This window comes from Myotis myotis, unplaced genomic scaffold (assembly GCF_014108235.1).
Source record: "Myotis myotis isolate mMyoMyo1 unplaced genomic scaffold, mMyoMyo1.p scaffold_m19_p_2, whole genome shotgun sequence".
NCBI classification, from domain to species: Eukaryota; Metazoa; Chordata; class Mammalia; order Chiroptera; family Vespertilionidae; genus Myotis; species Myotis myotis.
In genome coordinates, this window is record NW_023416324.1 from 105,209,597 (window position 1) to 105,226,510 (window position 16,914).

At 41.5% G+C, this 16,914-nt stretch overlaps 1 protein-coding gene across 5 annotated transcripts in view; it reads right to left on the bottom strand.

Annotated features, from left to right (window-relative positions):
* Positions 1–16,914, bottom strand: part of PLOD2 (procollagen-lysine,2-oxoglutarate 5-dioxygenase 2) — a 302,336-nt gene that overhangs the window by 82,439 nt on the left and 202,983 nt on the right. For all 5 annotated transcript variants that reach the window (XM_036349575.1, XM_036349574.1, XM_036349576.1 and 2 more), the window contains one exon: positions 4,861–4,962. In XM_036349575.1, the coding sequence (XP_036205468.1) occupies positions 4,861–4,962 (102 nt within the window). The remainder of the gene's footprint in view (positions 1–4,860; positions 4,963–16,914) is intronic.

A 16,914-nucleotide genomic window follows, 5' to 3' on the forward strand; every position in this document is an offset into this window, starting at 1 on the left:
AAACCCAGAGCCCCCAACCCTGGATTCTCCTCACACAGTGCCAGTACACTCTGTTCTCCCTCTGCTGGGGCCCAAAGTTGAGTGCTACAAAATTCTGTGCATTGGCCCTTTAAGAGGGCGCCTGCATTTCCAGCCCTCTCTCACTAGCAGACAGCAACCTTGATTTTTTTTTATAGCCAAGTGTTAAGTGGGCATCTTTTTCATTTCTTGTGCTCTGGACTGGAGATCCCAGCTTGGGGCTTAGAACCCAGAGTTCTCAGTGGGACCCCCCCAAAGCTAAGATAACTTTCTAGAACTTCAGCTGCTGTCTGTGGGAGCCCTGCCAGCCATTTCACAGCTCCACAGTTCCTACCTGTCTCTATGTGGTCTCCACTTTCTGTCCTTGGCTATCAGAGCTCTCTCCAGCTAGTCTTCAGTTGATTATTCAAGATGGTTTTTCTGTAATTTATTTATAGTTCCAGTTTGGTCTTGGGAGTGTGTCAGTGTAGGACCCTCTTACTCCACTGCCATTTTGGAATCTTCAAAATAGTCCATTTTATATAATTTTCTTAAATTCTCTGTGTATGTTTTAGGGGATAGTTTATCTTTCATTCATTTGATGCCAACTTCTGAAATATCCATTATATTTATCACTCCTTATGATAAGTAACATTTAGAAAAAGAATGAAAGTACCTGACTTCAAAATTTATAAATGGTTGGGGAAGTCAGAAACCTAAGTTAACAACCATATAATAATGTTATTACAAGAACCATATGAAATTCTTCAATATAATGCCATTTAAAACCATATTTTGCCCTGGTCAGTGTGACTCAGTTTGTTGCAGCATCATCCCCTACATCAAAAGGTGACAAATTCCATATCTGATTGGGGCACGTTCAGGAGGAAACCAATTGATGTTTCTCTCTAACGATGATGTTTTTCTCTCTCTCCCTTCCTCTCCCTAAAATAAATTAATAAAATAAAATAAAATAAAACTTTATTTTATTTTATTTTTTTTTTTTTTATTTTTTTTTTTTTTTTTATTGCTTAAAGTATTACAAAGGGTATTACATATGTGTCCATTTTATCCCCCCGCCCTAGACAGTCCCCTAGCCTCCCCTATCCCCCAATGTCTTATGTCCACTGGTTATGCTTCTATGCATGCATACAAGTCCTTTAGTTGATCTCTTACCCCCCTACCTCCTGCCCCGCAACCCTCCCCGGCCTTCCTGCTGCAGTTTGACAATCTGTTTGAGGCAGCTCTGCCTCTGTATCTGTTATTGCTCAAAAGTTTATAATGATCTCTATTATCCATGAATGAGTGAGATCATGTGGTATTTTTCCTTCATTGACTGGCTTATTTCACTTAGCATAATGCTCTCCAGTTCTATCCATGACGTTGCAAATGGTAAGAGTTCCTTCCTTTTTAGAGCAGCATAGTATTCCATCGTGTAGATGTACCACAGTTTTCTAATCCATTCATCTACTGATGGGCACTTAGGCTGTTTCCAGATCTTAGCTATGGTGAATTGTGCTGCTATGAACATAGGGGTGCATATATCCTTCTGATTGGTGTTTCTGGTTTCTTGGGATATATTCCTAGAAGTGGGATCACAGGGTCAAATGGGAAAGCCTGAATTTAAGTATTAAATATTTTTTAAAACCATAGATGTTAAATGCTGCAGTAGGGTACCTCTTTCCATCTTTTACCACATCATACCTCACATACTCCTTTGTTACCTAAAATCTAGGTCCTAGATTATATCCTAATATTTGTTTGCATTGAAGCATACCTTGAACACTATTGTATTTCTTTACCAATTCATTCAATCACCTAAGTATTTATTATTAAATGAATAAAAAAGCACAAACAACTAAAGACAAAATATCTACCCTCCAGTTCTTAATAATAAAGGAAAATAATACAAAGTAGATCACAACTCTCTCTTACCAAATGAGACAAAATATTTCATTTAAATTTCATAACCCTAAAGTCACTTGTTATACCAAATTTATGTGTTAGAAAAATGGAATTTAGAAAAGGTAAGCAACTCAGAACCATAAATCAGTAGGTAAAGAGTTAGGTTTCAACATGCTACACCTCCATTATCAATCTTAGTTTTCATATGCTAATGATAATAACAGTAACAATTAATATTAGGGAATGCTTAAAATGTATATATGTATAAAATGTATATATATATATATATTATTATTATATATATATATAAAATTTCATATAACCCTCCTACCAACCCTCTGAGATAGCCATTGTTATTTTTATATATAAAGAAACATGCTTATGGTCCAATCTAAGAATATGGTAAGACTGAGATCCTAACTACCCACATAATTTTAATTTTTATATCTATTGTATGATAACTACATATATAAAACATATAAGAAATTTATTTTGCATAATAGAATGTTTTTCCTTTCTAGTATATTTTAATAAGCTATAAGACAAAATAGCCTAAGAATCAAGTGATTTACTCCTATATGCAAACAAAAGATAAAAATTTAACATAAATATTTTTCTATCTTTGCACCAGAAAGTTTATGTAAATGAAACCAAACATAAAAAGTATTACCCTCCAGAATATAGAACTACTTTCTTGAAAAAAGATCGGGATAAATTTTTAAACATCATGACACAGCTTCATTCAGAAATATTCTGGCATTCTTTCCAGATAGGAAAGAGTTTGTTATTGGAGAGATTGGCTAAAAATTCTTATTTTCAAGAAAATAGAGCACTATATTAAAAGTTCTTCAGTGAATGTTGAGTTGCAGAGCACAATATCTGAAAACCTATGAATTGTGATTACAGAAACATTTTTTTCCTAAGTGACAGGTGCACTCTGTGACTAATCTGAGTCGGGTGGAGAAATAATGAAATATAGTACTCAGACATAAGAAATGTTGCAAATACTGCCATTTGCAACTCCATGGATGGATCTTGAAAATATCATGCTAAGTGAAGTAAAAGTCAGGAAAAGGAAAAAACCATATGATTTCACTCACATGTGGGATATAAAATGGAAACTCATAGACACAGACAGCAGTATGATGGTTACCCGAGGGAGGGGCGTAGTAAAGGGTAAAGGATGTCAAATATATGATGATCGAATATTTGATTTTGGGTGGTAGGCACACAATGCAATATACAGTTTCTGTATCATAAAATTGTACACTTGAAACCTATATAATTTTATTAACCAATGTCACCCCGATAAATCAGGAAAGTGAGTCAGGAAAAACAAACAAACAACTCTTAAATATGCATGAGTTACTCTTTATCCTCCTTTCAGATAGTGATAAGAATAGGAACTATTTAATTCAGGAAATTTAATGTTTTACAGTAAGAGTGTTTTGTATTTGCATGGGTCCAGAAGTTACTGGGAATTTTATATTTGTCTATTAGTTATACTTATTGGCAATCTATAGATTCACAATGAACTTAAGGTGTATGAAATAAGGAATCAGCCTTAATGATCAAAATCATTCCTAGAATGCATACACATAATAGACTCTCAAGTTACAAAAACAATTTTTTGGAAGAAAACTGTTCCTATAGACTATCCTAAAACTGGCCCTGGCCAGTGTGCCTCAGTTGGATGGGCACCATCCCATGCACATGAAGGGTTGTGGGTTCCACTCCTGGTCAGCGCACATGCCCAGGTTTCATTGTGTGCAGGAGGTAACCGATCTATGTTTCTCTTTCACATCACTGTTTCTTTTTCTCTTTCTTTTCCTCTCTAATAGCAATAAAAACATTTCTTTTTTTTTAAAAAGAATATCCTAAAACTGCTCTGGTTGTTTAAAAATATTTTATAGATAAATAATATTTCCATTGCTCATTTATCCTGTAAGTACAACTGATAAAGTACAGTATAATTCTCTATAAAATATATACAGGGTGGGGCAAAAGTAGGTTTATAGTTGTGAGTATGCAAAACACAAAATTTATTCTTGTATCATTATTTATTAATTACTGTATTATTTTCACTCTGTATATATAAGTAGCACAGTTCCTGGCATATATGATATACATGACATCTAGGAAAAAATGTACAGTGATCAAGAATATAGGATCTGGCCCTTGCTGGTTTGGCTCAGTGAATAGAACGTTGGCCTGTGGACTGAAGGGTTCCTGGTTTGATTCCAGTCAAGGGCACATGCCTGGGTTGTGGGCTCTATCCCCAGTAGGGGGTGTGCAGGAGGCGGCTGATCAAAGATTCTCTCTCATTATTGGTTTCTATCTCTCTCTCCCTCTCCCTTCCTCTCTGAAATCAATATATATATATATGATCTGGAGCCAGATTGCCACAGTTCAATTCCTACTTCCAACACAAAAATTATATGCCCTTAAACAAGTTACTTAACCTGTGTATATACCTCAGTTTTCTCATTATAAAACTTAGTTGATAATGTTATCTACTGAAAATTTTATGAAGTTTAAATGAGTTAGTATATGTAGAATACTTAAAATAGTCCTTAGTTATATAATATATTATTATTTTTAAATCAAAAATTTAAAATCGAGCACAGATAAAATTAGTCAATAAAAATGCTGAAGCACTATAACCATTTGTCAATGCTTTACCAAGTTAGCAGACTAAAATAAAACAAGAACACCAATTATAGCAAGCTATTAAATATTAGCAACCAAGCCCCTTTATGGAGGTCAATTATTAGCTGGTTTTGCTTTAAAAAATAGTTCAGATATACACAAATCTAGCAATTATCTGAATCATTGTTTTAGCTTTATAAATCCATTATCTATTTATCAAGACTATATTATCACTTTTTTACAAATCACTGTATTTCATGACAATGTCATTTTTGTTATTACATTTCACACACACTCAATTGCACTCACATTTACTGCAGACAAGTCAATTGTATCCAATTCACAAAGAGTGCAGCCACTGTCCTGTGTCCATGCATTAGGTACATAGTTTCCGAAATAGTTCAGGAGAATCTAGTAAATAAAGGAGAACTGTTTCAACAAAAGTAATCCTCTACTCTCAATGTACTTTTGTTCCATGTAATTGGTACATATAACTGGGTACATTTCTTTAATAATTCTACTAATATTTATCACTTAGAGGTATACACTGAACAATGTTATCTCCAGACAATGAACCATAAAGTAGGTCAAACTTTCTCTAGAAATGCCAAAAATGCATTATAAATCATATAGGTCATATATATGGCTAATATGTTAATTGTCCCTCTGACCATTCGACCTTTTGACCAGTTGCTTTGATGTACACTGACCACCAGGGGGCAGGCGCTCCAACCGGTAGGTTAGCTTGCTGCTGGGGTCTGGCTGATTGGGATTGAGAGAGACGGGCTGGACATACCCTGGAGCCCTCCTGCGGTCCCTCCCCAGCCCCGACCGTGAACCAAAGGAGTCCCTCGGCCTGGCCTGCACCCTCTCGCAATCCAGAACCCCTCGGGATGTCGGAGAGCTGGTTTTAGCCCAATACCCACAGGCCAGGCCAAGGGACCCCACCTGTGCATGGGCCTTTAGTTTCATTATGTAAGGAATGATATCAGAAGAGACACTATTAAAGAAAAATTTCAAACAATGAAACATACATTTTTAATTAGGTTAATAAGACTTATTAGAAAAACACTACAAGTAAAAGCAGTCATGTGAAGAGTAAATTAGTAATAAGGTAAATGTTTAAAAGATCAGCATAGATAATTACAGTGAATGGGGCAGTGGCAGTGTGATCTCTTACTAATCATCACCACACAAAACAAATACTATATAAACTTGATTACCAAAAGGCACTAAACTATGCTGCTTACTGTCAAGTAGGCTTCTGGGGCACTGATTTCAGGAAAAAAAAAAAGCTTGCATATGAAAACAGGCTCCTAATTACAGCCACCCACAAATCCTATCAACAATAAACTAAAGTAAAATACTGCTTCCCACCCACCCCCTTCAGATCTAAAAGAGCATCTCCTTTGTGACTCCTTCTCCTCTCCTTAAACACCTGTTGGCATTCCTTTTTTTCTGTAAAATCTGGGTCCTTGTGTGTGTTCTGGATGAGGAAGAGGGTGAGAGAATACGGATGGAGAAAAGAGATAAACACTGTAAGATATATTCTCAGCACTCAAACAAATCTTTAATATACCTAGATTTAAACATCTTAGGGAAAATTCTGCCAATTTACTTTAAAAAATTACTACACTTTCCCTAACCAGTTTGGCTCAGTGGATAGAGCATCAGCCTGTGGACTGAAGGGTCCCAGGTTCGATTCCAGACAAGGGCATGTACCTTAGTTGCGGGCTCATCCCTGGTAGGGGGTATGCAGGAGGCAGCTGATCGATGTGTCTCTCTCATCGATGTTTCTAGCTCTCTATCCCTCTCCCTCCTCTCTATGAAAAATCAATAAAATATATTAAAAAAAAAATTACTACACGTGCCCAAGCCAATTTGGCTCAGTGAATAGAGCATCAGTCTGTGGACTGAGTGGTCCTGGGTTTTATTCTGGTCAAGGGCACATACCACAGTTGCAGGCTCCATCCTGGCCCTGGTCAGAAGGCAACCAACCAATGCATGTCTCTCACATCTACGTTTGTCTCTGTCTCTCCCTCTCCCTTTCACTTTCTCTAAAAACCAATGGAAAAATATCATTGGATGAGGATCAACAACAGAAAATTACTACAGTTTCTGCTGCACTTTTTTTAAAAAAAATTTAAATTGATTTCAGAGAGGAAGGGAGAGGGGGAGATAGATAGAAACATCAGTACCACCCCCCACCACTAGAGATCAAGACCACAACCCAGGCATATGTCCTGACTGGGAATTGAACCATGACCTCCTGGTTCATAGGTAGATGCTCAACAACTGAGTCATGCTAGCCACGCTCCACTGCATTATTAATACCTGTAGTGGTATGAACATCTGCAGATCTTTATTTTTCATTACTTATTATGTCTTTTCAAAAACTAATTATTTTACTTCAAGACAGTGAAGCTGTAGCAAACTAACTTTGGCTACGACTTTCTAACTTTTAACAGGAAGCAACTGAAATCCTTATCCTATCTAATAATAGAAAAACATGGTAATTAGCCGTACCTCCACTACCCTTCCCATTGGCTAAGCAGGGTGATATGCAAATTAACTGCCAACCAAGATGGTGGCCGGCAGCCAGGCAGCTTGAAGTGAACAGGAGGCTTGCTTGCTTCAGTGACGGAGGAAGCTAAAGTCCCCGCCTGCATTGCCGGCCTCTGAGCCTGCAGTTTGAAACATTGTTACAAATATAGAAGCTAAACAAAACCCCAGAAACCTGCTTTCAGCCAGCCGGGCTTCAGCCAGCAGGACTGCAACATTGTTTCAATTATAGAACAAACGCAGATCCCTGCTTTCAGCCAGCCGGGATCTGAGAGCTGGAGTGAGCAGGACCACAACAGTGTTACAATTATAGAACCCAAACAAACCAGATACCTGTTTTCAGCAGCTGAGGCCTCAGAGCTGGAGCCAAGCCTCAGAGCTAAAGCTGGTCCAGAATTAAAAAAAAAGAAAAAAAGGACAGGTTGGGAGCTTCAGTCACCCGCCAACCTGAAAACGGACCTCAGCCCCTCACCCAGACTGGCCAGGCACTCCAGTGGGGACCCCCACCCTCAAGGGGGTGTGACCAGCTGCAAACAACCATCATCCCCTCATCCAGGCTGGCCAGGCACCCCAGTGGGGACCCCCACACTGATCCAGGACACCCTTCAGGGCAAACCAGCTGGCCCCCACACATGCGCCAGGCTTCTATCCTATATAGTAAAAGGGTAATATGCCTCCCAGCACCAGAATCAGCGGAGCAGCGAGGCCTCCCAGCACTGGGATCAGTGGAGCCGCGAGGCCTCCCGGCACCGGGATCAGCGTGACAGGAGGCAGCGACCAAACCCTCTGATCGCCCTGAGGCTCTGTGTGTGACAGAGGGTGGGGCCACAACCTCCCTATCCACCCTGCTCTGTTCGTGACAGGGGAAGGCGCCCCAACCCCCTGATCAGCCCTGCTCCCTGCCTGATAAGGGGGAGCTCCCAAACCCCCTGATCGCCCTGCGGCTCTGTGTGTGACAGGGTTGCCCCTACTCCCTGATCGGCCCTGCTCTGTGTGTGACAGGGTGCGGCGCCCCAACCCCCTGATCAGCCCTGCTCTGTGTGTGACAGGGTACGATGCCCCAACCGCCCCCCACGGGCCCTGCTCTGTGTGTGACGGGTTAGAGCCATAACCTCCCCATCGGCCCTGCCCTGAGTGTGACAGTGGCAGTGCCCCAACCCCTGATTGGCCCTGCTCTGTGGGTGATAGAGGGCGGCGCCCTAACCCCCTGATCCACCCTGCTCTGTTTGTGACAGGGTACGGAGCCTCAATCCCCTATCGGCCCTGCTCTGTGTGTGACAGGGTGTGGCGCCCCAACCCCCTGATCGGCCCTGCTCTGTGTGTGACGGGGTAGAGCCGTAACCTCCCCATCGGCCTTGCCCTGAGTGTGACAGTGGCAGCGCCCCAACCCCCTGATTGGCCCTGCTCTGTGGGTGATAGAGGGCGGTGCCCCAACCCCCTGATCTGCTCTGCTCTGTGTGTGACAGGGGGTGGTGCCCCAATTCCCCTATCGGCCCTACTCTGTGAGTGACGGGTGGAGCTCCTCAACCCCCGGATCGGCCCTGCTCTGTGTGTGACAGGGGGAAGCTCCCCAACCCCCTGATGGGCCCTGCTCTGTGCTGACAGGGTACGGAGCCCCAACCCCCCAGTCAGCCCTGCTCTGAGCCCGACTAGGGGCTGGACCTAGGGATTGGGCCTGCCCTCTGCCACCCGGGAGCAGGCCTAAGCCAGCAGGTCGTTATCTCCTGAGGGGTCTCAGACTGCGAGAGGGCACAGGCCAGGCTGAGGGATACCCCCCCCCCCCCGAGTGCACAAATTTTTGTGCACCAGGCCTCTAGTTATGCTTATATCCTTGACTCTTCATTGGAAAGGTGAGATGGACTCAAAAGAAAAAGATGTCATTCCATTAAATATGATGGTAGAAAATATACAGAAGTGCCAAGTAAATTTTTCTAGCTCCCTAAGACTCTAAAAAAGATCTTAAGGTATAGGACAATTGAGGTAATCCGTCCAGTACAATTCTACAAAAATCCTCCAAAATATCTGAGATTTCATCCAAATATTTCTATTGTACTAAAACTTAAAAATGCTATTAAAACAAGTACAATATCAATTACAATGGGAAAATCTGTGTTAGATATTGTAGACTGAGTTACATTCAATCTGTAGAGCATACAGAAGACATGAACAGCAACTAATTCACTCACATTTCTTACAAACTACATGGTAATTCAGGAAAAAAATTCCAAGGCAGGAAATATGTAGTTATGGCATTAGTTAATGTCACTTCAAGAATCAATATGGTCACTCTGATGTGCCTCTATAACAAAAAAATTTTGAAGTTGTAAACTTACAGATGCAAACATTAATCATTCATGTTCTATACAAAATTGTTTTTGAAGGAAAAAATAAAGCAATTCATGTGAAAATATATCTTTTATTTAGTACTAGAGGCCCAGTGCGTGAAATTCATGCATGGGAGGGGGGAATCCCCTCAGCCCAGCCTGAACCCTCTCCAATCCGGGACACCTTGGTAGATGTCCGACTGCCAATTTAGGCCCGATCCCTGGGATTGGGTCTAAACTGGCAGTCAGACATCTCTCACAATCCTGGACTGCTGGCTCCTAACTGCTCACCTGCCTGCCTCCCTGGTCACCCCTAACTGCACCCCCTTGCCGGCCTGATCATCCTTAACTGCCCCCTTGGCAGCCTGTTACCCCCAAAGTTCCCCCTATGCCATCCTGGTCACTCCTAACTGCCCCCCCACCCCACTGGCCTGATTGCCCCTCACTGCCTCTGTGTGCCAGCCTGATCACCCCTTATCCCCCCCACCGCCAGACTGGTCACCCCCAAGTGCCCCCCCTGCCATCCTGGTCACCCCAAACTGCCCCCCTGAGAGCCTAGTCATCCCCAACTGCCCCCACGCCGGCCTAGTCGCCCATCACTGCCCCCCCCTCGCCAGCCTAATCGCCCCTAATACTCCCCCTGCCTGCCTGGTCACCCCTAACTGCCCTCCTGCCAGCCTGGTTGCCTCTTACTGAAACCACCAGCTGGCCTAGTCACCCCCAACTGCCCCCCTCTGCTGGCCTGTTTGCTCCTAACTGGCCCCCCAAGTCAGCCTGGTCACCTCCAACTGCCCCTACTGCTGGCCTAGTCACACCCAACTGCCCCCTGCTGGCCTGTTTGCCCCTATTTGGCCCCCCAAGTCAGCCTGGTCACCCCAACTGCCCCTCCTGCTGGCCTGGTGGCCCCCAACTGCCCCCCCCCCCCCCGCCGGCCTGGTTGCCCCATGCAGCCTGCTGTTCAGTAGTTTGGTCGTCCCTCACTATCACCCCTGCCAGCCTGGTTGCCCCACAGAGCCTGCTGTTCAATCATTTGGTCATCCCTCACTAACCCCCCTGCTGGCCTGGTCACCCCACACAGCCTGTTTGTTCAGTCGTTTGGTCATCCCTCACTTATCCCCCTGCCAGCCTGGTCGCCCCACGCAGCCTGTTGTTCAGTCGTTTTGTCATCCCTCACTAAACCCCTGCCGGCCTGGTCGTAGGCAGCCATCTTGTGAGTGTGTGAGGGTTAATTTTCATATTACCTCTTTATTATATAGGATTATTTACAAAAGAGATTTTTTTTTTAATATATTTTTTATTGATTTTTTACAGAGAGGAAGGGAGAGAGATAGAGAGTTAGAAACATCGATGAGAGAGAAACATCGATCAGCTGCCTCCTGCACATCTCCTACTGGGGATATGTCTGCAACCCAGGTACATGCCCTTGACCAGAATCGAACCTGGGACCTTTCAGTCCGCAGGCCGACGCTCTATCCACTGAGCCAAACTGGTTTGGGCTACAAAAGAGATTTTTTTTAAGATTAGTGGGAAATATACAGTTTTGTTTAAAATATCCTGGGAAATAATTTTTTTTAAAGGAAGAAAAAGATCACCCAAATAGTTGGCCATACCTAAAATTCCCATCTATATATAAACATTAGTACTTCCCTCACTAGTACTTCCCTCACCTCAGACACCTCACAAAAAAATAAATATTTATTGCATGTATTATTGATTAGTCTGTTAGAATCCCAATGTGAATATGAAAATGACAATATTTTTCAAAAGGTCTGAGCATAAAACTCATTAGTTTTAGTTCTCAAAATTAAAACTTTATTTCCTAACCTTTCTACCTCAATTCACTTTTCATAGATAATTAAGATACATGAAAACCCTGACTTTTGACTGGAAACCTTTATTTCTTAACCTTTCTAACTTAATTTATTTTCATAGATAATTAAGATACATTTAAAACCAAGACTTTTGACTGGAAACCTCCCTCTTGGATTTTTCACCACATAGGAAGAGGTCACCTACCACACTGGCCTTCCATTTACATCTGTTTTCTTCATTAAAAATTGCAAACATTTATGCTGGCAGCTAAGAAAAGTACAGAAAACTGTTTATGTAGTTAGGCTGTTCTGGGAAGGCCCCATCTACTAGATGGCAGTGCTTTCCTAGTCCTTCTTTCACAATATCAAGATGTTTCCAAGTATCATGTCATTTCATTGGCAAATAAACTTTTCCAACCATATCCTTTCTTTTTTTTTCCAAATCATTCAATGATTCAAGTTCATGGTAACCAAGGCATGGTGGTTTTTATGCAAAAGTAAATTTTTACTGCAAGTCAAATTAGTTTCAGAAATGTCTTTTTTCATGTGCAAATTAGGTGACTTGATCTTGTTCTGTTAAACTTGTTTCTATGAAAATGTACCGCTTTCATAATGATTACCTTAGATGGATATTATATGATACTAGAGACCCAGTGCATGAAATTTGTTTATGGAGTGGGTTGTTCCCTCAGCCCAGCCTGCACCCTCTCCAATCAAGGACCCTTGGGGGATGTCCAGCAGCCAGTTAGGCATCTGGGACCACTGGCTCCTAGCCACTCACCTCCCTGCCTGCCTGATTGCCCCTAACCCAGGGGTGGGCAAACTTTTTGACTCGAGGGCCACAATGGGTTCTTAAACTGGACCGGAGGGCCGGAACAAAAGCATGGATGGAGTGTTTGTGTGAACTAATACAAATTCAAAGTAAACATCATTACATAAAAGGGTACGGTCTTTTTTTTTTTTTTTAGTTTTATTCATTTCAAACGGGCTGGATCCGGCCCGCAGGCCGTAGTTTGCCATGGCTGCCCTAACCCCTCTGCCTGCCGGTCTGATCATCCCTAACTTCTCTACCTGCCTGCCTGATTGTCCACTAACTGCCTCTGCCTGCCTGATAGCCCCTAACTGCCCTCCCATGCTGGCCTGATCTCGCTCCCAACTGCCCTCCCCTGCAGGCCTGATCTCTCCCCCAACTGCCCTCCTCTGCCAGCCAAATTGGTTCTGATTAGTCAGTTTCTATGCCAGTCAGCATCTCTCGGCCTATCAACGGGGCCTGATTAGAAAGGCAGGGCTGATCAGCAGCCCCGTTGGAGGCCTGGAGAGAAATGAAGACATGGCTGTTGGCCAGGCTGGGAGAGAAAGAGAGGCAAGTTCTGATCAACAGCTGCTACAGAGGCTACGGATCAGACCTGCCTCTCTGCAGGCCTCTCTCCAGGCCTGATCTGCAGCCCACTTGGCAGTCAGTGCTGGGTGGGGGTGCCCACAGTGGCGCAGTCAGTGCTGGGTCACCACAGCAACCCAGCACTGACTTCTAGTCTGGTTGAGTCTTTGGTCGTAATCAGTCGTTATGACCCCGGTTGCTTATTATATAGATTTAAAAGAAAAGGATGGGGGGAGGTCAGAAAGTGGTGGAGGAGTAATGAAAGCTATACTGACACTCTCCCAGGACCAAACTGGAAATACAATTAAAATACTGGAAAGTCAACTAAAGATTAGCTGGAGAGAACCCTGATAACCAAGGATGGAAGAAAGGGAGAGAACTATGCAGCTATAAAAAAGAAGGATCTCTTAGCCTTTGAGACAGGATGGAGAGTGTCATGCTAAGTGAAATAAGCCAGTCAGAGAAAGACAAGTATCACATGATCATACTCATATGTGGAATCTAATGAACAAAATAAACTGATGAACAAAATAGATCCAGAGACATAGAAACATGAAACAGATTAGAAGCATGAAACAAATTGTGGAATCTCAGAGGGAAGGTGGGTGGGATGAGATGAACCAAAGAACTTGTATGCATATATGCATAACCCATGGATACAGTCAATAGAGTGGTGAAGTTCCTGGGCAGAAGGTGGGTGCAGGCTAGAAGAGGTCAATGGAGGGAAAAAGGAGACATATGTAATACTTTCAACAATATAGATTTAAAAAAAATAAAAGTTTGGGCATTTCATCTTCCTTATGGCTGAGTAGGATTCCATCGTAGACAGGGACCACATCTTTAGCCAATCATCTATTGAAGGGCACTTTTGCTATTAGCACCATGGATAATGCTGCAATGAACACAATATATCTTTGCAAATGTATGTTTTTGAGTTTTTTGGGCAGATACCCAGAAGAGAAATTGCTGGGTCATACGGTAACTAACTCTATTCTTTTTTTAAATATATATTTTTTATTGATTTCAGAGAGAAAGGGAGAGGGAGAGATAGAAACATCAATGATAAGAGAGAATCATTGATCGGCTGCCTCCTGCACGCCCCACACTGGGGATTGAGCCCACAATCCAGGCATGTGCCCTTGATTGGAATCGAACCTGGGACCCTTCAGTTCTCAGGCCGATGCTCTATCCACTGAGCCAATCAGCCAAACCAGGGCACTAACTCTATTCTTAATTTTTTGAGGAGCCTCCATACTGTTTTCCATAGTGACTACTACTTTATATTCCCATCAGCAGTGAACAAAGCTTTCTTTTCCTCCACATCTCCCCAGCACTTGTCATTTGTTGCTTTGTTGATAAGAGCCATTCTAACAGGTGTGAGGTGGTATCTCATGTAGTTTTGATTTGCATTTCCCCAATAGCTAGTGAAGTTGAATATCATCTTTGCATTCATCTGTTTGTCATTTATATATCTTCTTGGAAGAAGTGATCTCTACTCATTTTTTAACTGTATTGTTTGGTGTTGAGTTGTATGAATTCTTTATATGTTTAGGATATTAACCCCTTGTTGGAGCTGTTGTTTGCAAATATCTTTTCCATTCGTATTAAAATAAAGACCTTAGGAACAGGTGAGATCTTGCTCCTTGAATACGTCATCAGTTTGGCTCATAAACTCTTATAAAAGTTGTCTTTAAAAAAAAAGCATCTTAAAAAAAAGAAAAGCAGGCTGAAATAGCCTCAATAAAATAATCAAACAACTTTTTATTTTAACATGTAAATGTATTCATGCTTTATTGTTTAGCAGAGAAGAATATGTTACAGAATACTATGTACATGAATCCACTTTGGTTTAAAAATATTCAAAGTAACTGCTAAAATACATAATTTTTAAATTCATTTGTTTTTTTTTTTGATTTTTTTTTTATTGCTTAAAGTATTACAAAGAGTATTACATATGTCTCCTTTTTTTCCCCCGCCCTTGACAATCCCCTGTCTTATGTCCATTGGTTATGCTTATATGCATGCATACAATTCCTTTGGTTGATCTCTTACCCACACCCTTCCTGCCCTCCCACCCTCCCCGGCCTTCCTGCTGTAGTTTGACAGTCTGTTTGAGGCAGCTCTGCCTCTGTATCTATTTTTGTTCATAAGTTTATAATAGTCTTTATTATCCAGAAATGAGTGAGATCATGCGGTATTTTTCCTTCATTGACTGGCTTATTTCACTTAGCATAATGCTCTCCAGTTCCATCCATGCTGTTGCAAATGGTAAGAGTTCTTTCTTTTTTACAGCAGCATAGTATTCCATCGTGTAGATGTACCACTGTTTTCTAATCCATTCATCTACAGATGGGCACTTAGGCTGTTTCCAGATCTTAGCTGTGGTGAATTGTGCTGCTATGAACATAGGGGTGCATATATCCTTTCTGATTGGTATTTCTGGTTTCCTGGGATATATTCCTAGAAGTGGGATCACAGGGTCAAATGGGAGTTCCATTTGCAGTTTTTTGAGGAAACTCCATACTGTCTTCCATAGTGGCTGCACCAGTCTGCATTCCCACCAGCAGTGCACAAGTGTTCCTTTTTCTCCACATCCTCTCAAGCACTTCTCGTTTGTAGATTTGTTGATGATAGCCAGTCTGACAGGTGTGAGATGGTACCTCATTGTTGTTTTGATTTGCATCTTTCAGATGATTAGTGACTTTGAGCATGTTTTCATATGTCTCTTCGCTTTCTGAATGTCCTCTTTTGAAAGGTGTCGATTTAGATCCTTTGCCCATTTTTTGATTGGATTGTTTATCTTCCTTTTGTTAAGTTGTATGAGTTCCCTATAAATTTTGGAGATTAGGCCCTTATCAGATATGACATTGGCAAATACGTTTTCCCATGCAGTGGGTTTTCTTGTTGTTTTGTTGATGGTTTCTTTTGCTGTGCAGAAGCTTTTTATTTTGATGTAGTCCCATTTGTTCATTTGCTCTTTAGTTTCCAATGCCCTAGGAGCTGTATCGGTGAAGAAATTGCTTCGGCATATGTCTGAGATTTTGTTGCCTTTGGATTCTTCTAGTATTTGTATGGTTTCCCATCATATATTTAAGTCCTTTATCCATTTTGAGTTTATTTTTGTGTATGGTGTAAGTTGGTGGTCTAGTTTCATTTTCTTGCATGTATCTGTCCAATTTTCCCAACACCATTTATTGAAGAGACTATCTTGACTCCATTGTATGTTCTTGCCTCCTTTGTCAAATATTAATTGAGCGTATTGGTTGGGGCTGATTTCTCGGCTCTCTATTCTATTCCATTGATCTATATGTCTGTTCTTGTGCCAGTACCAGACAGTTTTGAGAACAGTGGCTTTGTAATACAACTTGATATCTGGTATTGAGTTCCCACCTACTTTGTTCTTTCTCAGGATCGCTGCAGCTATTCGGGGTCATTTTTTATTCCAGATGAATTTTTGGAGAGTACGTTCTAGGTCTGTGAAATATGCCATTGGTATTTTAACGGAAAGTGCATTGAATTTATAGATTGCTTTGGGCAGTATGGACATTTTAATGATGTTGATTCGACCAAACCAAGAACACGGTATGTTCTTCCATCTCTTTATGTCTTCCTCTATCTCTTTTTTCAACATCCTGTAGTTTTCTGAGAAGAGGTCTTTTACCTCTTTAGTTAAGTTTATTCTTAGGTAGCTTAATTTTTTTGGTGCGATGGTAAATGGGATTGCTTTTTTAGTCTCTCTTTCTGCACATTCACTATTGGTGTATAGAAATGCCATAGATTTCTTGGCATTAATTTTGTATCCTGCTACTTTGCCAAATTCTTTTATTAAGTCTAATAGTTTACTGATGGAGTCTTTAGGGTTTTTTAAGTATAATATCATGTCATCTGCAAAGAAGGACAGTTTTACTTCTTCTTTTCCAATTTGGATGCCTTTTATTTCTTCTTCTTGTCTAATTGCAATGGCTAACACTTCCAGTACTATGTCGAACAGGAGTGGTGAGAGGGGGCATCCCTGTCTTCTTCCTGTTCTTAGGGCAAATGGTGTTAGTTTTTGTCCATCGAGTATGATGTTGGCTGTGGGTTTGTCATATACGGCTTTTATTATGTTGAGGTATGATCCTTCAATTCCCACCATGCTGAGAGTTTTTATCAAAAATGGGTGTTGAATTTTGTCAAATGCTTTTTCTGCATCAATTGATATGACTATGTGGTTTTTTTTCTCTCAGTTTGTTTATGTGATGTATCACGTTTATTGATTTGCGGATATTGTACCATCCTTGCATCCCTG